The 22,446-nt window shown below is 42.9% G+C and overlaps 2 protein-coding genes across 5 annotated transcripts; one reads left to right on the top strand and one right to left on the bottom strand.

Annotated features, from left to right (window-relative positions):
- Nucleotides 1-7,520: 7,520 nt before the first annotated feature.
- Nucleotides 7,521-18,299, bottom strand: eefsec (eukaryotic elongation factor, selenocysteine-tRNA-specific). 4 transcript variants are annotated; one of them, XM_086199211.1, is made up of 8 exons: nucleotides 18,284-18,299; nucleotides 16,654-17,066; nucleotides 13,711-13,918; nucleotides 13,500-13,596; nucleotides 13,182-13,346; nucleotides 11,752-12,393; nucleotides 9,992-10,148; nucleotides 7,521-8,373 (listed from the first exon to the last, which is right to left on the bottom strand). In XM_086199211.1, the coding sequence occupies exons 2-8, from the start codon at nucleotides 16,955-16,957 to the stop codon at nucleotides 8,198-8,200; spliced, it is 1,749 nt and encodes a 582-aa protein (XP_086055337.1). In that variant the 5' UTR covers nucleotides 16,958-17,066; nucleotides 18,284-18,299; the 3' UTR covers nucleotides 7,521-8,197. The 4 variants fall into 4 exon arrangements, with proteins under 4 accessions (XP_086055337.1, XP_086055335.1, XP_086055336.1 ...); XM_086199209.1 differs by lacking the exon at nucleotides 18,284-18,299 and adding an exon at nucleotides 17,391-17,483; XM_086199210.1 differs by lacking the exon at nucleotides 18,284-18,299 and adding an exon at nucleotides 17,391-17,449 and having other exon boundaries at nucleotides 16,654-17,063.
- ruvbl1 (RuvB-like AAA ATPase 1) lies at nucleotides 17,579-22,445 on the top strand. The gene is made up of 11 exons (XM_086199214.1): nucleotides 17,579-17,882; nucleotides 18,307-18,393; nucleotides 18,506-18,638; nucleotides 19,385-19,536; nucleotides 19,780-19,869; nucleotides 20,432-20,581; nucleotides 20,674-20,737; nucleotides 20,820-21,018; nucleotides 21,139-21,241; nucleotides 21,338-21,429; nucleotides 22,097-22,445. Exons 1-11 carry the CDS (start codon nucleotides 17,742-17,744, stop codon nucleotides 22,254-22,256), a joined length of 1,371 nt encoding a protein of 456 aa, XP_086055340.1. The 5' UTR covers nucleotides 17,579-17,741; the 3' UTR covers nucleotides 22,257-22,445.
- The last annotated feature ends 1 nt before the right edge of the window (nucleotide 22,446 follows it).

Below are 22,446 nucleotides of genomic sequence, written 5' to 3'. Positions count from 1 at the left end.
TGTAACTGCCACGAAAAGGTTCGCTAACATTTCCGATCCTCCAAGGATAAATCCGACTGCCTTCGGTGCTCCCCTGTTTTTAAGTGAATAGCCTTCATCAGGTCAAAACGGTCAATTTAATATCTGCAAACAAAACTAATATTTCCTGGAGTCTGAGTTGTGCTTTGTCTTCAGTTAAAGTTCTAGTTCAGTAAAGTGGTTTAAATCATTCTGCTCTGGTTTGTGGATTTTAAACCCTCCAGTTCTGCATTTTGACCATCTCCATCTTGATCTTTCACAACCTCAGTGATGAGCAGACACAGGAGGGGAGGGAGGGCTGGATGTTAGCGGTGACACCAATGGGTCTGCATGGAAGTCATAAAATAGCTGCCCATGTAGTACCTGCTGCTCCATTTCACTTTAAATTTATTAAAATGAGCATCAAGCACACTTAACCATTAAGACCATAAACTCTTAAAGTGTTTACTTAAGCAACAAATGAAACAAGAAGTAGGATCATCAACTTCAGCGACAGCCAGAGTGAAGCTGCATGTACTTCAATAGGCTTCAAAGAGCAGCTCTTTTCTATGAAGCTATGTTTCTACATCAGGCTGTGTTCTCGTAGTAACCTTGCATCCTTTTCATTATAAAGCTTGTGTTGGTTTACTTACAGTGAGTGGACTTCTTCCTCTTGCTTGATTCAGTGATGCTGTGTGTGTGTGCGTGCGTGTGTGTGTGTGTGTGTGTGTGTGTGTTTGTGTGTGTGTGTGTGAGTGTGTGTGTGTGGCTAAGTATATAAATGCTAATTTAAAAGAAAGTAAAGAAACTCTCCAACTCTTTTTCAAAGCAACTCAAATGTTAAGCAAAAGTTTTTGAAAAAAATCTATTTCGGCTGTGTATGCTGCAGGCTAGCATGTGCCTGTATTCACTTGGCACGTGTTGATGACATCATAGAAGGTGGCCTTTTACAGCCAGAATTTAATGTCAAAGGTGACCACTAGGGTGACCTGATAGAATCTCATTGATCTCACTGTTCTCTCTAGTACTTTTATACACTCTAGAGTTCAAATTAGCAACTTTTAGCAAGTTAAACGGGGTTAGCATGGCTCAGAGGTTGAGTGGCCGTCTAGCAACCAAAGGGTTGCTGCCTCGATCTTCACTTCCCCTGATGACCATGTTGAAGTGTCCTTGAGCAAGACACTGAAATTGCTCCTGATGGCCCTGCAACAGACTGGTGACCAAATGGATGGATGGTTAGCAAGTTAAACCAATATTGTGAACATTATACCCGCTCAACATCAGCCTGTTAGTGTGATCACTGCAGCATGTTAGTGACCTAATATAAGCATTTAGCTTAAAGGACCATGGTGCTGAGGGCTGCACGGTGGTGCAGTGGTTAGCACTGTGGCCTCACAGCAAGAAGGTTCCGGGTTCGAGTCCTGGCTCGGGCATGTGTGGAATTTGCATGTTCTCCCCGTGCCTGCATGGGTTCTCTCTGGTACTCCAGCTTCCTCCCACAGTCCAAAGACATCAAGAGAGGACGAGGCTGATTGATACTCTAAATTGACCATAGGTGTGAATGGTTGTTTGTCTCTGTATGTTGGCCCTGCGATGGACTGGCGACCTGTCCAGGGTGAACCCCGCCTCTCGCCTGGGATAGGCTCCAGCCTCCTCCATTCCTTACTAGTAAGAAATAAGTGGAAGACGACGATGACGACCGTTGTGCTGACTCACAAAGACACTAGTGTGGCTGTGGACTTCAATATATATACTTCAACCCTTGTGACAACGACCATAAAAATTCAAGCTGTGACCAACATACAGTATTGAACACTTAACAAGAAATACTCCTCACAACATTTCTGCAGTAGTTGTAACTCAATACTGATACCTCAGCTGATTTCAGGGTCCACAAACATTCTTTACACCAATAAACATTTCCATGATTTTTCTATACTTTTATTTCCGTATGATTCTTATTAGTCTGAGAAATAAAGATTCTGAACTGTCAAACAACAAACAACCCCAGACACAATATATGTGTAATGTCCCATTCAAATGTGTAACATCCAGAAACACGTCATTGTAGATTTTGAACGAAGCCTTCTTTCTTTATAGAGGCACACCAGTAAATTGTAGTCCTTTTTTCTGCAGTATGAGGTTAGCGTACTTGCTGCAAACTACAGAGGTGTTAGCTTCATCCCACTGCCTTTGCACCTTACTTCTGATTGAAATTGCAGGTCAGCAGCCTCGTTCAAACGAATCTGCACTTCTACTCTATATGTGAAGGTGAGTGACAGAAGAGACGACATCGGCAGGCAGACTGTATGTTTTTGAGGTGACGATGTAGGTGACCTCTGACCTGGACGATCGGGCACTGCTGAGCTCAGCCGTAACGATTGGCTGTTATTCTTCGGGCATCAGCCTCCACCTTTCACTGGCCGTCCTGTCTGTCCTGAGGTGATGAGATGACAGTAGCAGTAAACAAAGACAGCAGTCATACAATACTAGACCTTCCAGTGAGAGTGATGTTTCTGTGGTGAATGAGTGCGTGTCAGGGGAATGGAAAGTATATCAATATGTTGCTTTATTGAATTGGCAGCACTAATTTGCATGGGCGTCTGTTGTCTTTCTGCCTAAATGAGACAGGAGAAGATATGCAAACAACTCAGTGGTGACAGGAGAACAATAGTAGTCTTTTCTTTCATTAAAGCATTCTGGTATCGCTTTGCAACAGTTTTATGGACCAATCAGCTAATGAGCCTCTTTCATATGCAAAGGAATTGAGAATTTGGCTTTTGTAGCTGATCGCATGATTCAATATTTTCAAAAAAACTCACTGCCGTATTTACAGACTATAATCTCTGTTAATCTACACAAGACTAGGCAAACCTTGTTCGGGCCAGACTTGAATAACGTACAGTTTGATCAATCAAATTGATCGATTTGATTAAACCAGTAAATAAAAAGAGAAACTGTGTAAGAATGAACTAAAATCTTTGATGCTTAGCATGACGTGGCGTTCATGTTATGATTAAGGAAGCTGGAGCACAGTAGGAGGACACGCCATTGGAGCAGATTGTGGTGTAAAATCTGTTTTTAAAACCAGTCATTTTTATAACTCCAATAGCACAATGCTAACAGAAAAGAGTGGGCCCTGTGGATGTTAGGCTGTAATCCTGGCTAAGTGATAGTAGCAGCCCTTGTTTCCTGTAAAAAGGCAACAGCAGTGCTCCATTTGTTTCAACATTTAATCTGTGGTCATTTTATCTAGATGATGCTGACCTTAAATGAAACAGCTGGCCATGAACGGTGGGCTTCAAGTGGTCCCTACTTGCAGGACCTCACATCTCTGACCACAGCTCATGTTTAACCACCACCACCACAGATTCAGTTAGTCAGGAAGCAAAAATCTGGAGGAAAAAATCTGACAAACAGATGGAATATTTACCAGGCAACTCTTGAATTATGATGTTATTTTGTATTTTCTGAGAATGCAACCTGATGTCAGAATGTGGTCGCATAAAATGTATGCTGTTTCTTAGGGAACTGGGAGGGGGGGGGGAGATTTTCTTCTAGCTTACAGTCAGTGTTGCATTACAGTGATTGCAACCACCCTCCTTTGTTTTGTGTCCATTTGTTTTGTGTTTGATGAGAGGATATGATGAGAAAAGCGTCCGTGTTGGGGGCTGAGAATTTTCTTCCTCTCCGTTGTTGTTTGATGGTGGTTGGCGAACAGTTCACAACACACATCCAGAGACGGGCCAGGCAGCTGCAGTGCCTGCTCAGGTCTGGAATCAGTCCCACTGAGGGTTAACATGATATGTCCATAGCGCTGAAAGAGTGGTAACTTCTGACACTTTTAACTGAATACAATGTGCGTTTTCGTTCAGTACAGACTAATATTTCTAGAGAAGGTTGAATCTTCTCTTTTTGCTGCATATAATGCATCCAAGTTTAAGTCAGAAATGGTGTCATATTGATGCAAACCAATTCTTATATTAATTCCTTGTCTTTTTTTTCTTGGAGGCAAGGGCGGGGCCCCACAGTATTAAACAGGCCCCGAGATACTTAAAATACATCAATGCTACAAGGATGTTGTCATATTGGTTGTTTTCCCTCTCTCTCTTTTGCGCATGTAGTAAATCTGCTGTGTATAAACTAAGCACTAACTTAAAGCACAACACTGGAACATAACTCAGACAAAAGCGCATAGATAAAACCAGCAATACCTGAGATGTACAGTTTGGCGTGCAAATTAATTCAAGAGCGGTAAGAAAAATTCTTACTACATGGATTTATCACAAAGGTGGGAGGCAGACCTTTATGTATGCTCACATTTTACAAAAGCTTAAAAAAGACTTCCACAAGTGATGGGCGGGTGGGAGATAACCAGTGCAGGAAATGGAGAAGTCGACTGAAAGAGGCAGTGGTGGTATTAATTAAACAATGCCCATTTTAATCACAGCTAATTACATTTAGGAGTGAGGGGGATGAGGGTGATTCTATCAGTGCTCATTAGTACCTTGCAGCTGTCCGATAGCAACCTGTCTCTGTCATCAAATAATCAGAAGTAGATTTCATCTCCATCAGAGTGAGCTGATACTCTTAAAATAGTGATTGTTTATGACACGTTACCAAGGACCGACAAAGCAACGGACCGTTTCTACCAGTTAAAACTGCTTTCAAGCTAAAAAATACACCGTCAAACAATAGAAGAGGATTGTAGCAGTCTGCAGTGAGAGGGTAATATGAAGCCAGCGTGCGAGCAGCCTTACCACATCCCCACTGGTTAAATTGTTAATTAATGTTGCACCCGTTTATCAGTCAAACGGCTGCTAATTAGTCTTTTCTATCTCCTCTGCCTTGATCCACATTTAAACTCTCTTTCTTGCCCTCCTCCTTCGCCTTGTCAATTATCCATCCAGCATCCCTTTCCCCTCTGTTTCTTTGTCCTGGCGAAACACGCCTGTTATCTCTGCTCATCAATGACGGTTTCCCATCTATAAACACTCAGCAGCTCAGATGTTGACCCGCGACAACTAGCTGACCTCAAGGTCACCGGGAAAAAGGACGGCCACACTGCTGTGCGTTTGGAGCAAGAGATGAACCGGAGGAATTCTAATGGAAAGCAGTAGCTAAGGATATGAACACTGGGACGAATTGTAGGCCAAAAGTTATAATCCAAGTGTCAGGTATACATCTTGGCTCAGTGTGAGTGTGTGTGATCACTAGCTGTTAGCTGTGGTCCCACAGCCTCCCTGACTGTGTCCTCCCGCCACAATCAGCTACGTCTCTTAAAGAAGATTATGGCGTCCACCAAAACCTCCTCACCTAAGCTCAGAAGGGACTGTAGTGTCCTTCAAACACACACACACACACACACACACACACACACACACACAATGGGATTAGCATGCATGTTAAAACACACTAAGGGAAACACGGCACGCTCACACTCCCACGTCTGTATTAGTGAAAAGAAGGAAGATCTTTATCAAGACAAGGAGGATAAAAGTAATCATCTTTTAACAAGATGAGTTGGTGTCTCATTTCTTATTCTCCTTTCCAATTTAGATACCAATTTTTTTAAGTATTTTTTTTAAATCTGAGACAGAAATGTTTTATTATACAATCTAACCTGAGTTTAAAAAAAGGATGTTAACAAATGGGCAACGACCTAAGTTTGTTCTGTTCGTGTAGTCTTGAATCAGTTTTGTTCCTGTAGCCTTGATGATCAATCGTGATTTCATCACATCCACAGCAAGAAAATCTGTAACTCTGGAGGTCTGATCTATACCTATTTATTCTGTGAAGCTGGACAAAAATAACTCATACAAAAAAAAAAGGAATGCCTGATTTATCAATTCCTGGAATTCATTTCCTGGTTTTGACTTTTGCCCAAATTACAAAAAATATAGCACTGCTTTTTGAACCAAATTCATAAATGAAAACATTATAAAATGTTTCATGTCCTGAAATTAATTTGAAAAGAACTATTGATGCAGGGATTAAGATTAAAATGCAACTCAATTCATGGATCAAGGCTGAATGTACATTCTTGTTCCAATAACAGAAAGTGATTCTGGCTCACTGACATTTTAGTGGGTGTGTTTTTAAGTTTTTTAAGACAATGATCACAAGTAGATTAGAACTAGTGCATTAAGAGGAGTAACATGCTGCACCATGGCCTGTCAACATAACTATGACATAAAGAAAAACATTCAGGAACCTGAAAATTATGTGGACCTGAAACCAGTAATGGACAGAAAAGGTTTTCAATAAAAACTATAATGGATGGAGAATGAAAGAAGGGGCGGAGCAAAAAAAAGAGGGAAATTGGAGAGACACACAGAAAAGCAGCATAGATTTTTTTTTTCTGTCTGGTTTTCTGTACAAGGAATGAGAGGAGATAAGACTAAAAGGACTGTCACTCAGAGGAACAAACCTTCCAGTGTCCCCTCCTGCTCCTCCCTCTTTCTCCAATTGCCTCAGATTCCAGCTGAGATAGAGTTGCTGCTCACAGGGACAGTTTGCTGACATCATCTGCTACATACTGAGTGTCCTGCTCTCTCATTGCACCCCCCCCCCCACACACACACACACACACGCACACCCCAACACTTTTGTCACAGGATAGACCGAATACACAAACACACAGGGACATGATTTTTTTCCCCCTGTAAACTCTCGTGATCAATGTCGGTTATATCGTCAGTTATGTGTGCATTGATCACTCAATGACAAATGAAAAACACTGAGAATAAATCTGTACCAAAGTCAAATTACGCTGATTTACAAACTGCAGAAATGATTGCATGTGCTTTTCATAAAATTGTAAAAACTTCAGCTAGCTGAGCTCTAACGGCCTGTTTAAACTAGGTAGATAAAAATGCAGCGGTACAGTGAGACCCCACTAATGAATGTAATTAGCGTACATGTCATTTGCAACTGTTCACTGATGTATTATGAAGTGTTTACAATACAATTAATGATTATTTGCAACCATTTATTAATCCTTCATAAAAGGAGTAATCGTTGTAAAGTAGTACTGCATGGAACGTCTCCAGTACCTTGTCCTGATTTAGAATCACACATTATTATTTCAGCAAAGGGATAGAGTTTTCTTTCCTTAAACTCCGATCCTGTATCGATGTAGTGTTTGCAGAGCAGCGTTAACACAATGGACTTGGCAGTTTTACACCGCAAGCTACAGCAGTAGCTTCTCTTAGTATGGATGTTAGTTACGGCTCACGTATGTGTATCAAACAATTTCTGGAGAGAGCGGAACATCAGGAAAACATGTTAAAGACATTCTTGAGTGAAAACTGTGCCCATTCTGCTGCAGAGTCCAGACAAATGCAGGACAAACTAACAGCAGAGGTTTTTGTTTTCCGTTTGTATTATTATAATGTCGTATTTTGATACTGCATCTGGTTTTGCTTTTGCACACATGCTGCAGCAAGTACTGGATATAAAGCTCCAGCCGGCATGAATGCTTGTTTTGTAAAAAAAAAAAAAAAAAAAAGCTTTTGCTTGACTTTATTTTATTCTGTGGCACAACAATTGTGTTTATTTCGATTACATCCTGATTAGACGTCTCCACTGATCATACAGAAACATACAGAAAATAACAAATGCAGTTTCAGGATGGGGTTTTGCTATATTCTTCTGTGTGAACTTCAGACATACTGTATCTGATATAATTGCTGTATAAATGTAGCGTTTTACTGCCATAACAGGAAATTCTATCAAGAAAAAAAAACATTTGCAATATGAGTCATTTTGAAATTACACAGCAGGAACCAATAAATCCAAACATGAAACATAATGTGATCTTTAAAGCCAGCAACAGAGCAAGAGGCAGACATGAGAGGGGCAAAGATATGAACAAGACTCCTTTCATATTATATATATATATATATATAAAACATATATATATTATCTATAATATATTATTATATATATAGTTTAGTCTATGCCAATTGATAATGAGCTGAATTACAAAATTCTACAGAATATTTGAAAAAGATAAACCAAAGTAAAAGTGAAATCTTTCCTTGCATTTCACTCGTAGTCAGCAGGTTTCACAATCGCCTCATTCAACTCCAGAAGACCAAGCAAAGAGTTAGCAAACCCCTGATACAGAGGCCAGGATCCCCCTCATCTCGAATTGGCCCTTTTTTTAATCTCCAATGCTGTGCAACAGTCAAATGTGTCACAACTGAACCATCTTCTTATGAGGATCAAAAATATAGCGTTTGAAATGCAGGTGAACGCTAACGTGCTGGGAATCTGCTTTGGGCTCCTCTTCAGCTGCACCTTTGCTCCCCCCCTTTGCTTTCTTCTTTGAGGTACAGGACAACAACTGCCTGGTTTCTGGCCGAAGACCCTCTGAATGACAAAAAAAACCCCAAAATACACAAGTCAAGCAAGTCAGTTGATTATCTGTCATTGAAAAATATAATGTTTACCATCCCACACTGTGTGCGGTCAACCTAGCCATTTTCAGTGTTCATGTATCTGCTACATGATAGCGATCCAGGCATGCAGCAGGAGTTCATGTGCTGACCTGGAGATCACCTGACACTTTCACCTACCTGATGTAACTGATGGAAATGTGCAGAGAAACAGGTCTCAGTGCCCCCTCAGAAAGGCACACTCCCAATAGTGTCCCTCCTCTTCCTGCTTTTACTTACTGGGCCTTGCTCTAAGCCAAGTGACTTCCTGTGAGTGGTGGTCCACCCTCTAGTCCACCTCCTGTGTCTCCTTGTGTGTGTGTGTGTGTGTGTGTGTGTGTATCCAGTACAGAAAAAGGCAGCTTACTTGCTTGTTGTTCTGCACACTGAAGGTAAGCAATGTTCTAGGTTCAATGCTTTACACGCTGACTGTCTGACCTCACATACAGCGGCGCCAGCATTCTTCTTGTTTTGTTATGCCAATGTGAGGGTTGTTATGTTTGCGAGACGTGAGATATTCCCCCTTATCTTTGATCAGCTAAAACTGTCCTCAAAAGACACACATGCACTAACTTGAATGACTTGTATTCACATACGAGTGACACGCACGCACGTTTGTCTGCACATGATGAAATACTTCATAAACATCATGTATAGCATAAACCAAGGCAACTAGCTAAGTTGAAATCACATTTATTTTAAAAAGGGTGGTGCAGGAAGAGGTTGTAAAACCCAGAAATTGAGTTAGCATTGATAAACGTCCAGTTGCCTCGTTTCAAAATCAGTTTTTTGAATGAGTTTTCTGGTAAATGTCAATCAAGTGCAGTCTGTAGTTCACAAAAGCTTCATACTTTTTAACGTTTTTTTTTCCCCCAAATGGCATAAACTCTCAGTAAATACAGCAATGGTGAACTTGGTATGCGGGGCAACCAGGTTTGAACCCTGGTGTTGTCTGTGCATTGACTACAGCATCAGATACATATATGTCATTAATTACATGTAAAACTTTTAAAAAGGCAAAAAAAACGATCATGACCAATCGTGACAACACCTGTATGTGAATAACCTTTCTGTAGAAATAGATGTAAAGCAGCATCCTCTCCCTGGAGATCTGGAATTATACCCATGCGCTAGGATGTGTGAGTCCGTATGCCAGATTTGGGAGTGTGAGGCAGTGAAAAGGATGTAGGTGAAGGTGAGGTTCTCTTTCGAAATGTTTTTGTTTTCTCTTCCCTCCCGGTGAGGAGCAGTGGGTTTGGAGCAACAGAAGGTAAAATAAATACAGAACAGACTTCCCCCGGAACAAAGGCGATCCCCAGAGGGATTCTGGGAATGTGGCTGGGGTTGTCAGGCCTACCACTCTTACCACATCCTGGAAATTGTCCGCAGAGCCCCCAAAACCAGGCACGGGCGTGGAGAAAGTGTTTTTGGTGTGTATATTGATGAAGAGTGTTAAACTACTGGAAGCCGCAGAGTTTTATATGTCTCTATTTAACAGCATCAAGAGATTAAGCACTAGCTTGATTCAACGAGAAACACAAAGAAATTCTTACCTTGTATCCGAATCTTAAACTTCCCACTTTGTCCAAACCCACCCTCGATAACACCAGTTTCGCCTGTTGACAGCGTGACCTTTAACCCCACAAAGATCTGAAGGTTGGTTTCCTTCTTGAACAGGTTGCGGCCAATTACAGTGTAATCATCAGTCACCTGATGAGAGCGGGAGAGAGACTTGTGAGTTCAGCACTAATAGGAGCTAAAATGAAAAGCGGTACTTGATAAATGATGAACCAAAATCTGATCTCATTGAACTGTGAAAATGTCTTGATCTTGTGGGTTGCTGTGATTTCACTCTGCCGTCGTGTTCAGCGGGGAAGAACAGCTCACCCTCTGTCCTGTGCTGTCATCAACCGCACCGCTAGCAGCAGCCACATTCTTCAAGCTTCGCCGCCTGGCTGTCTGACACGCTCTCTCTCATTCCTCCTGCACATTTTATGCTACATTTGTTTGTATTCCTTACTTAGCATCCATCGCTAAGTCAATCTAACCCACCACTAATCTGATAACGGGAGGGCACCGCTCTGTCTCCGGCTAAACCACCCCCCCCCCCCCGCCACCAGCTCTTCCTCTCTCTTCTGCCTAACCCTCATTCATTCTTGAACATTTGACCCTGACGTCCCTCAAGCGTGACTGATGCACTGATAAAAAAACATACAGTTGCTATAAACGTCCGACAGACCATATGAATTGTGACTGGATGGGGCCGTCATATCTCAACAATGCCAGTAATGTGTCCTTTACGAAACAGAATTCTTGAAAGACTTGAAATATAACTGCTTCATTCTGGCCCGGAGATAAACAACAAATGTAACAGCACATGACCACGGACTGACCTCTTTCACACGGCGTTCTGCTCCTGAGGCGGTGACTGGAGCTGTCAACGGCCTGAGGTGCTAACAGCAGGAAACTAGTTCACACACTTGACCCCTGACCTAAATCTCACCCTGCGTGAGGCTACACACGGGGCACCTTCTCTGTCCACGGTAGAGCGACTGCTAAAATACTTATTCACCGCATTATTTTGACTGACATTTTGAGGGGATCTGTATCACACAAAAATGTTTTCTTAATTTTTTTAAGAATATGACGCGTAAGCAGCTCCACAATATTTAGTATTTTTTTAATTTATATCAGAATTTCCCAGCATATAATCAGGGATTTTTCAAAGCAAATCTTCTCTAAAAAAAAAAAAACTATTGAAAGTGCAGTTAGGATTCTCTCTGAATTCATTCAACTTGTTTTAACGGATTTTGTTAACGCTACTCACTGGGATAAACTTTGAAGCAGTCATGAGTGTGCGTGTGAGGAGAGTAGAACAGACTGAGAGAGAGAAAGAGAGAGAGAAAGAGGGGGGGGGGTGCTGAGAACTGAGGAGGGAGTCAGGTGAACTCAGAGTCATGTGGGTATTCCTGCGCCACTCAGGTGTGTCCAAACAGCGCCAGTACCTGACAGCGAGACGGGCTCGTGGCGTCAGACGGCCACCCACACACATCTGTCACAGCACATGGTAAAGCATGCACACTTACTCAAACATGCATGCTTGTTTGTGTGTGTTTGTTTATGAATACACAATAGGGGCTTTGTCTGAGAGACATGCTCCAGTGCCACCAGCGATGAGAAACATTCAAACAACTAGGGGCAGCAGAAGAAACATGAGGCAACTGAGAGGGCAACAAGACAGCCATCAGATATGATGAAGAGTCAGAAAACGGGGATTTTAACCCAACGGACAAAGGGATAAGTGTCCACTCACCCTCTCCACCTGTCCTTCCTTGTGTTTGGTCTTGTAGATGTGCAAGCGAGGGAGGGTGGTCTCAGCATAGCCCTTATCTTCAAACCCCTTCAGCAGACGGCCTTGGAACGCTAAGCGGCACGCATTAGCATGGATGTCCGTGTCCAGCTTGGAGCCAATCACAAGGCAGAGTGAGGGACATGTGACTGGCCGCTCAAACTCTAACAAAGCCCATTGCTCTGGGTCGGGCCCTGAATGTGACTCTCCCTGAGAGGTGATGTACTCGTCCTGGTAGAAGTACTCCCTGTCAAAGTCGAAGGCCGATTCTAGCAAGCAGGGCTGTGGAGGGGGGTTAGTGTCTGAGAAAGGCTCTGAGTCTCCCACGGGTGGCAGGCCAAAGAAGGTCACCCTCGCCATGACAGTCTCATGCCCCACTGTTATGTGGAACTTTGCACGGGTGGCAAGGGAGCCCTTGAAGTAGCCTATTTTTCTTACAGAGATGACACCCGCATAGAGGGTGCGCAGGGACCCTGGGGTGCACACCACACCCCGCTCCAATAGTTTAGGGTCAAACTGAGTCACACACACACCCACCCGGTCTCCCTGCATTGCCCCTGACACTGGCTTCCGAAACATCTGCACCGACTTGACCTTCTTGGTCACCTGGAGTCAGAGGTAGAGGAAATAACACAGACAAGGTATATTTGTAAGACAAATTTATATTACAGTACATTTGGAAACGTGTAATGTTGATAAAATATAAACAAAACTGAATAAAACTAGTTGGCCATGAATGGATTTGTCACCAAAAATCTTCAAATTATTCAATTTAAATTCAGATTTCATATCAAACATGGTTTAAAACTCAGGACTGAAACAGAAAATTACAAGCATCATTGTTACTGTCACTGAGAGTCAGAGATAGCAAACAACAGAACTACTTTTTGTAGCTATAAAAAAAAAAGTCTTTCAACATGTAAATGCCTTATTAAGAAGCAAAAAGCATATCAATAAATAAAAAATGTAAAATAAAACTGCTGCTGCATTGATTTGTCACTGACTGTTGATTTGGTAACTCTTTGATGTCCTCTGTAATCCAGGACTGACACAGATCAAAGCTTCATAACTTCAGACTGTTAATTTAACTATTTGCTGCCACCAAGAGGTCAATATTATAACTGCAGCCTACCTTACACCCGTGCATCTGGTCTAAATTACTAAACTCCTATGCTGCTAGTGCCCCCCCGGTCTCCTCATCTTGCCCTCACTTTAAACTGACACATCCTCTGAACCCACTCAGCCAGCCGGCCCTCCCTCCGTCTGTCTGTCAGCCCACATCCAGACAAATTCTTCAGCTTCCTAAACACTGCGGTTTCTTACTAAAGTGTATCTAGCACTCTGGTATGTTGCCTGCTTGTCAATATCAGGGATTAAGTGTTTCTGGATCTTACCTTTAGGGCTGGGATTTCTAAGGTGTCATTGATGGCTAGCGACCCCTGCAAGATGGTCCCAGTCATGACAGTCCCCTGACCACGGATGGAGAAGCAGTGGTCTACAGCCATTAGCAGGTCCCCTCCAGGGTCTCTCTGGGGGAGGTAGGTCTGTTTTTTCAAAAGCTGAGAGAGAAACCAAGAGGGGATGGTTAAGACATATACACTCCTCCATGTAAAGGCAACTGACCAAACTCATTCGTTCATAAGTGAGTGCTCATGCTGTTCTGAGCAACATTAATAGGCCTGGAGGGACAAAAGTATGTTTCCAGATCTTACCTCTATTAACTCTGGCACCCCCTGTGGCTCCTCTGAGTCGGGAGCCTCTGGGCCCCCAGGCTTTGCTGCCACAGAAATCACCGGACATTCCTTAAATCTGCGCGACAGCAAACCAAAAAAAATAGTCAGGGGCCGAATTGCTTCATGCTTTGATGTGAAAAATATTCAAAATTACTTCATTTTCTACTTGACTGTCTGGGCCCAGACTTGCCTGGTGTTCTCCAGTGTTTTGTGTAGTCTCTTGGTCATTTTCTCAATGGCGCTCTGTCTTTTGTTGGCTGGCAGGAGGTCGACCTTGTTCAGCACAACAACCATGCGAGGGCAGGTCAGCTCTCCGATCAGTAGACACTCTGCAGTCTGAGTCTGAATCCCTTTGACCACATCCACCACCAGCATCATCAGGTCAATGATCTGTGCTCCTAAATAAGAAACGACAACTCAGAAAACTGTTAAAGCAATACAAGTGTATTTTGTGACTCCAGAATGCAGAAAGAGCCAGCCACAGATGTAAAGCTTGAAGCTAATGGCAGCTGTCCAGATATGTCAGTTTACAAATTCTCAAACTCACTGACTGGTATAATCCACATCCTCTTAATTCAGCCATATTCTCATCTCTCAAAAAACCTAGAACACTTGCAGATCAGCGCAACTATGAGGCACAAGTGTGCAAGCTGGTTGTTTTTAGCTTCGACTGTTGTGAACTACTGAGCGTACGACTGAATAAAGACAACATGGATAATACGGGACAAAGTGCTTGGAACTTTGTAAGCAGAAATTTTTGGACTGTTCTGGTTTTTAGCGTCAGTCGGCACTAGCTTCATGCTAATATACGTGGCTGGCTCTTTTCTTGAGTCAACTCTATTTAAATAAAACATGTACTATAGAACCCTCGGAGAAAAAAATGTAGCGTGCGTATGAAGCCGACAACAGCAACACAAACAGGAAAGGACACAGACACCCAAGAAAAACAGCAGAACAAGAAGAGAAATAAGGGGAGGGGTGCACAAAAGCAAAGAGAGTAAAGGGCTAGAGGGTTGAAACTAAAGCTGCAGCTCACTTGGTTGTCTTTCCTTTTGCCTCATTTCTTTTCCTGACTTTGGCAGTCTCTCTTTCCTGTGCTTTCCCCACTTGGGACATAAGGGGAGTTTAAAACATACCCCCATCTCTACATGTTCCATCCAGCCCTAATCTATAGCATGTGCCACCCTCAATGGGTCACAGCATTCATTTATTATTTGAGTTACACAATACATCTACTAAAATCTGCATACACTCTGCCAAAGTGATTTGCTTTGTTGATTTGAACAGGAGGCATATCTAGTAGTAGACATTTCTTTTCACGCTCAAATATCGACGTAGCTCCACATAATATTCTGTCTAACCTCGTGCAGAGGTGGTGCCCTCACTATGTTGTCAATGTGCTGAAAGAGTTGAAACATGCAAATTAGGTTCAATCAGATTTTTTTAATGCGGATCCTGTTTCAAATGATGATGATGTCATACTGTAACGATCTAAGAATGCACTCACTGGAGGCTCATGGGTCAAACTCCTTGCATACAGTGTCAACTGCTCTCTCTCCCTCCCTCTCTCTCTCTCACTCTGCACCCCCCCCCCCATCCTTTACCCACAGACATGTAGCCTTCTTAAGTCATGTCCAGCATATCAATAAGCATTAATGCACAGTTAGCTGAATTTCTATTCTGCAGGACAGACATTATGAAAAAAGTAGCAATATACAGCAAGAAAACAATCCATAATCAGCTAAGACTCAAATAAGCCTAAGATAGTAACAATAATGCTTCCCACTTGATCACTTCTCAAGATGGCTAGTTTCAGTTTAATCAACCGCGAGCTAAATCTGTGACAGAAGACTGATTATTATAACCGTTTCATGTAACTTTCGAGTTGCATAGAAAGAACGTTGCATGCCATTTGCATTAAGCCAGACAAAGGTTTACATCTCATCGAGTTGCATCTAATATTTTCATGTTGTTAAACCTCTTTGGGTGGAAGAACTAACAAGTCGAAGCTCATCAAAGCTGTTCCAAATGCAGAGGAGGGACTTGAGTGGGTTTTGTGTGGGGATGTGTGCTAAAATGAAAGCTAAAAAATGCTACGTGGTAAAAATAAAAACAGCGTTGGATCAAAATCCAGTGCAAAAAGAACTGTTAAAGCGACAGTGTGTTGACAGTCAGTCAGTCATGTGACTGCTTGAGTCTATTATCATTTGAACTGTTTGTTTGGTGTGCAAGTTAGTTGGGAGCGAGTGTCTAATTGAGATTCTGTCCCCCACACAAGCTTGTCCCTGGTGGGGATCAGACAGCAAAGAACCTTCATTAAACATTGTTTGGATGATGGAAGTTTCAGTAATGTGTGTGTGATTAAGTTTGTATTATATTTGTGTGTGTGTGTGTGTGTGTGTGTGTGTGTGTGTTTTCCATGTCAGACAAACGTCAAGAAGTGCCTTATAACGTCCCCCAATTCATTTATGGGGGACGCAATAAAAAAATAAGTATCTCACTTATTAAAAATCAGAAAACGCACATGGTCAGCATCAGCAGATACTGGTCATTTTTTATAATATTAATATAAGTCTGTTGAGCAACATTTTTCCTTAAGTTTCTTCTTCTTCTTTAGGAAAAATGTGGTAAATTTATGACTTGAGTGCTTTCACAAATGTTTTGAAAACAAAGACAAACTTTTTTTTAAAAACACATTTTAACATGTTTTTTCTGTGCACAATATGCAAATTTCATATAAATTTGTTTTATACAGATAATATCAACATCATTTAATATCAGCTATTGGCCAAATCAGTTGTAAAATATCGGCATATATGATATTGGCAAAAAATATAATATTGTCCATCTCTAAAATACATAGCATATGCATTTTAAATCCACTGACCTCTTTTTTTCAGTTATTTTTTCACATGTGAATTTTATGGAAACTCACGATGTCTTTTTGCATTTTTTTTTGTACCAAAGACTTCAAATTTGTCTTTTGTCTCTGAAGCTGACAAAGTTGTGGATGTTCTGCTCCAGACGTTAAAAGTGTTAACGTAAGATACCATTCCCTGGTCAGTCCAATCAGCGAGTTGTGTCATCAAACCTTCGCACACACTTCCTTCCCACTATGCTTCACACATCTCACCTCCAATGATGGTTCGGATCAGGGAGGCATGGCCCGGACAGTCCACCAGAGTGAACTGCAGGCTGTCGTACCGCTGCTGACCGTCACTGTCCCGCAAGTGATCCGGAATGTCCACCGTGAAGGAGGAGAAGCCGAGGTCCAGCGTGATGCCCCTCTCACGGGACTGCGGGTTCTTGTCGAAGGCTGCCGTTGAGGCGGTGCTACTGAGCGCCCTGGCAAGCGACGTCTTCCCGCTGTCAACATGCCCCAGAACCCCAACGTTGAAATTCAACGTTTTAGTCCGAGTAGCAGCCGAGTCTGCCATCGTGGCCGGTCCTCCTAGTTGCTGTCCCGTAAACTAATGTGACAGTTTTTCTTTGGCTTGACTTGGACCTTGAACTCAGCTCCAGCGAAGACAGAAGGCGATGATGCTGCTGCACAAAATATGTCTTAGTCAGCATTCGTTGATTAAAACCGAAATATTCAGCAAAAGTCAGTTTCAACTGGTCCGAGTTTCACACTATTTACGCGATTTTACTTTAGCATGAAAAAGAACTTGATAGGAACGTCTTCCCCTGACAAATGTGTCATGTCGAGACCATGCAGAACGTCTGTTTCTCTACCTAACAGAAGTAAAATTAAGATTAAACCAAAGCTCGTAAGCTGCCCTACGAATCAAACTTGGTTAAAATGTCAGTACGCGGATGAAGCGCTCGTTGTTTTTTCTATTATCGCACTCAGGCGACAGCACTACTTACTTACGAACGCGTTTCTTGAAGTTTCTACTACGACAGAGGAACTGCAACACAACCGGAAGTGTAAACTGCGGGGCGCGGTTTGAGAGAAGATAATGATTGACAGGCGCCGCAGCCAACTGCTACGTTCCATATGTTTATATGGTCCAATAGTTCTGTTGAATAGATAAAGTAGGCGGCACTTTGATGTATCACTTCCGCTCATTTTCCCTAGTAACCCACATGGAAACCGATTTCCTTGTGTTTTGAGTTTCGGCGCCGATAGTGGCGGTGAGAAGACATCGGAGGTTCGGGGGCTTTATATCTTTGCCCTAAACCTATACACGTTTTTCTTAAGCAGTTTTACACGTAAATATGAAGATCGAGGAAGTAAAAAGCACCACGAAAACTCAGCGGATCGCCTCTCACAGCCATGTCAAAGGACTCGGGCTGGACGAGGCCGGGAACGCTAAACAGGCAGCGTGTGGGCTCGTCGGCCAGGAGGCTGCAAGAGAGGTAATATTGACGTTGCACTACATTTGGGTTTTTGTTGGTTTTTTTTTAGTAACGACATCGAGGGCTGACCACATTTAAAAAGGCTGAGTTTAGTTATTGTTGTGGGTAATGTGCATCGACATGCTAATTCCGTTAGCGCTGCGGTGTCGCTGTTTATCATCTAGGAGAGGGCATCTAGAGGGAAAACCCCTCTGAAATTATGTTTAACTCTATTCATTTATCCCGTTCAGTGAGTGGAAGTCGTATTTGTTTTTTTTTTAATGCAACAGAAAGGTAAAGAGGCAGGATGTAAAGACTTGGTTGTCTGTAATAAACATATTGCCGTTTTAGACTAATTTTCTTAGTCCCAAGTGGAAGACCTGCACATGTGTGTAATCATACACTGTATGAATTTAACCTACCTCGTATTATTTGTACCCTACAGGCTTGTGGTATCATTGTTGAGCTGATTCGCTCAAAGAAGATGGCAGGAAGGGCCGTACTACTGGCTGGACCACCCGGGACAGGAAAGGTAAAATGTTTAGTCATTAAAAGCTGTAAAATTGTGGAATGTACATTTTGTTATTCTTAATGCCGCTGTTGGTGATTAATCGTATTTGTTTCTATTCACATTTCCTCTAAAGACTGCCCTCGCTTTGGCTGTGGCACAGGAATTGGGTAACAAGGTGCCTTTCTGCCCTATGGTTGGAAGTGAAGTCTACTCTTCTGAGATTAAAAAAACAGAAGTGCTGATGGAGAATTTCAGAAGGGCAATCGGTGAGTGGCACAAGAGGAGGTGCCTCTTAACACACCCACAGTCTCTTTGTCTGACATCAAAAGAAACAGCGAAGCAAATGCAGACAGAAATGAAGATGAAGATACTGACAAAAATCATCATTGTCCTCTCCAGACTTTTTACCAACGTGAAACCAATTCCCCGCTGCTTCCATCTTATTTAACTGGCTGCAGATGTCTTGACAATAAGGCAGTTAATACATAAGCAAAGTGAGCAAAAGTGTGTGTGTGTGTGTGTGTGTGTGTGTGTGTGTGTGTGTGTGTGTGTTGAATTGGACTTACATTGAAATGGATGCTGAGATGCTGCCAGTAGTGAATTTCTGAGAGCTGTTGAGTGGGAAGGCTTGAGGCAAGGGCGAGGTTTGCCTGGCTGCTGATGGTTCCTGTCGCTGGGGTGCAAATTGAGGCAGGGTGAAGCCAGAGGTGGTCCGCTGTGCTGGGGGGGGCTATTCTGAGGTTGTCATCACTCTGCCGATTGGAGAGAAGAGCATCCAAAGAGGAGCGGCCACCTGTGTGCTTTTGATTCAGAGGAGGAAGAAGGAACCACGTACCGGGGAATGATGCACAGGCATATCCTGGTTTCTCTCTCGCTCTCTCTCACACAGAGACACACACACACTTGCACACATGCTTCTCTCTGTAATGAAATCCTTTATGTGGCAGCTTGGTTTACACACAAATGTAAAGGCCTATTGAGTGTGTGACTGTTATGTTTCCCACCTCTGCAGGGTTACGTATCAAAGAAACAAAGGAAGTGTATGAAGGGGAGGTGACAGAGCTGACCCCCTGTGAGACCGAGAATCCCATGGGTGGCTACGGAAAAACCATCAGCCACGTCATCATTGGTTTGAAGACGGGCAAAGGGACGAAGCAGCTCAAGGTCAGACTGGGAGCTTGTATTATTTCTGTGGCTCGTATTAAACATGGAATAAATACATTTCAAATCAACTTACATCTCAGTGCAGTTCAATCAGTGTCCCCTAATTCTGTTTAAAAAAAAATCAATAAAATTTAGAGAATGATGTGTTGTTTTTGTCCGGAAGAGCCGCCTCTGTTCAGCATGGTCATTCTGACTATAACGCGACCATTATTTCTAAAATGACCCATTTTTTTGTCTCTCAAGTTGGATCCCAGTATTTATGAGAGTCTTCAGAAAGAGCGCGTGGAGGTGGGAGATGTCATCTACATTGAAGCCAACAGTGGAGCCGTCAAGGTATGACGAATAAATTCACCACGTACTGCACACCCTCTTAGATTGTGTTAACGGATCCCTTATGAACTTGTTTTTGTTCTTCTGTTTTCTCCTTTTCTGTTTATGTCCTTCACGGTGGCGTTCTTTCATCGCTTACTCTGGAATGAGTCCCTCTCACTCCTGCAGCTCTTCACATTTCATTTATCTCTCCATCTCCCACAGTGCCTCCCTTCCCAGCAGCGAGGCTTGTGGCGTGTGTTGACAGGCTGCAATGACAGCTCTTTTAATCGGAGCAGGTGGGCCAGCTTGGTTCTGGTCAGGGGCCAAAGGAGGGTGGAGGGCTGGGCAACACGTGTTAAAGTTGAAAGCCGTCTATGACCTGCCTTCTCTGACTCTTTCATCCTCAACCAAAGGCCCCTCCTTGCTGCGACTGGCCGCCTCAGTTATTCTCTCTCTCGCTTTCTCTCTGTCTCTCTCTCCCTCTCTCTCTCTCTCTCCCCCTCCCTCCCTCCCTCCCTCCATTTTTAGTTTCACTGCTGTCCCAAGTATCCAAGACTTAAGACTGTTGATCTTGTTTTTGCAGAGACAAGGTCGCTGTGACACATTTGCAACAGAGTTTGACCTGGAGGCAGAGGAGTACGTGCCGCTGCCCAAAGGTGATGTGCACAAAAAGAAGGAGATTGTCCAGGATGTGACGCTGCATGACCTGGATGTAGCAAACGCCAGACCCCAGGTACATAGTAACATGGCAGCGTCATGAAATGATGTTAAGGCATCTGCTCTGCTATCTAAGGTATGTCATTAAGTGCTTGTTAATTGCCTTAGGGAGGCCAGGACATTCTCTCCATGATGGGACAACTGATGAAACCCAAAAAGACAGAAATCACAGGTAGAGAGTGACCTGATCCAGTTGTCCGGGCTGCAACAGCTGACACCAGTCACTCATTCATCCTCCATCTTTGTTTTACCAGACAAACTGCGTGCTGAGATCAACAAGGTGGTGAACCGCTACATTGACCAGGGTGTCGCTGAGTTAGTGCCTGGCGTGCTGTTCGTGGATGAGGTCCATATGCTGGACATTGAATGCTTCACCTACCTCCACCGGGCACTGGAAAGCACCATCGCCCCCATTGTTGTGTTCGCTTCCAACAGAGGGAACTGTTTAATCAGGTTGGGAATTGTGCAGGTCAAATTCTAAAGAGGGAAAAAAAAACTCAATTCAAAAAGAAAAAGAAGAAGTTTTAGTTCGTTTTTTTTTTTATGTTGTAAGACTGTTTTATTGCTCTTCAGAGGGACAGAGGACATCAGTTCACCACACGGGATTCCCCTGGACCTGCTGGACAGAGTCATGATCATCCGCACCATGCTGTACACACCACAGGAGATGAAGCAGGTGAATCAGAGCACTTGAGATTAAGATGTGTGGGCGCTGGTGTGTGTACATTCACATCTCGAGTGACTCTTTCTGTTGTTGTTATTGTTTTTCTAGATCATCAAGATCCGCGCTCAGACCGAGGGGATCAATATCAGCGAGGAAGCACTTACACATCTGGCAGAGATCGGCACCAAGACCACACTCAGGTACAAATGCACAGTACCGGAGTCCTCAGTTAGATAAATGAACAGGCGACGGTGGTCCGGTGTCTATGTAGACAGTGATTCCAGCATCAGAGCAGATGTGAAGCATTAATGTAATCAAAACTAGACAAGGCAGGTCAAGGTTGTGTGTTAAGTCTATATATCATACTTTTTTCTTTTTTTTTTTAAACTTTCTCCATTTTGTTCTGCGAGACTGCAGAAAACATGGAACCAGTTTTACTGATCGTCCTCCAGGCATCCATGACAGAAGTTCCACAGAGCGGCGTTTAAAAAAAGAAGTTTAAAAATGAACCTCAATGCATCAGAGGCGACGTCAGACAGCAGAGCAACTCGTTGTTGTCGCTCCCCCCATTGAAATATAGCAATCAAATCATTGACTACGATCCTGTCTAAATACAGAGAAGCAACAGTTAAAACACGTTTAGCTCCTTACTAAATTCTTTTCAGTGCCAAAAAGATGTGGGTATGAAATAAACACACGTGCATTTGAAGTCAAAACATAAGCCTACCTTGTCTTGAGTTTTTTTCTAGGAAATGTATCCTTTTGAAGATCAGTTGCCTCTCAGTTTCCATCTCTAGTTTGGTTGGAATTTAAAAAAGGGGGGGTTGGGGTGTAAATTTCTGTTTCTCATGCTTGGACTCTTCTCAGGTATGCCGTTCAGCTGCTGACCCCGGCCAGCCTGCTGGGTCGCGTCCAGGGCAAGGAGACGGTTGAGAGAGAGCAGGTGGAGGAAATCAACGAGCTCTTCTATGATGCAAAGTCGTCCGCTAAAATCCTCCAAGATCAGCATCATAAATTCATGAAATGAAACAGGATTCACACCTTGACGCCTGTCAGGGCCGGAAACGTGGTTCTCTTCTGCGACGCCATTTTTGTTCTTTTGCATCTTTATTCAGTTCCTCCTGTCCCTGACTACTCATCTACTCATGTAGTTTGTTCTAATTCACTTTTATTAGTTCTTTGGGAAATAATTTTTGAATAAAATACATAAACCTAAT

Source organism: Aulostomus chinensis, chromosome 3 (genome assembly GCF_037954235.1).
Source record: "Aulostomus chinensis isolate RoL2024-O1b breed Wild chromosome 3, RoL_Achi_v1.0, whole genome shotgun sequence".
NCBI classification, from domain to species: domain Eukaryota; kingdom Metazoa; phylum Chordata; class Actinopteri; order Syngnathiformes; family Aulostomidae; genus Aulostomus; species Aulostomus chinensis.
Note: the sequence above shows the minus strand (reverse complement) of the source record. Positions and strands in the feature narration are given on the sequence as shown.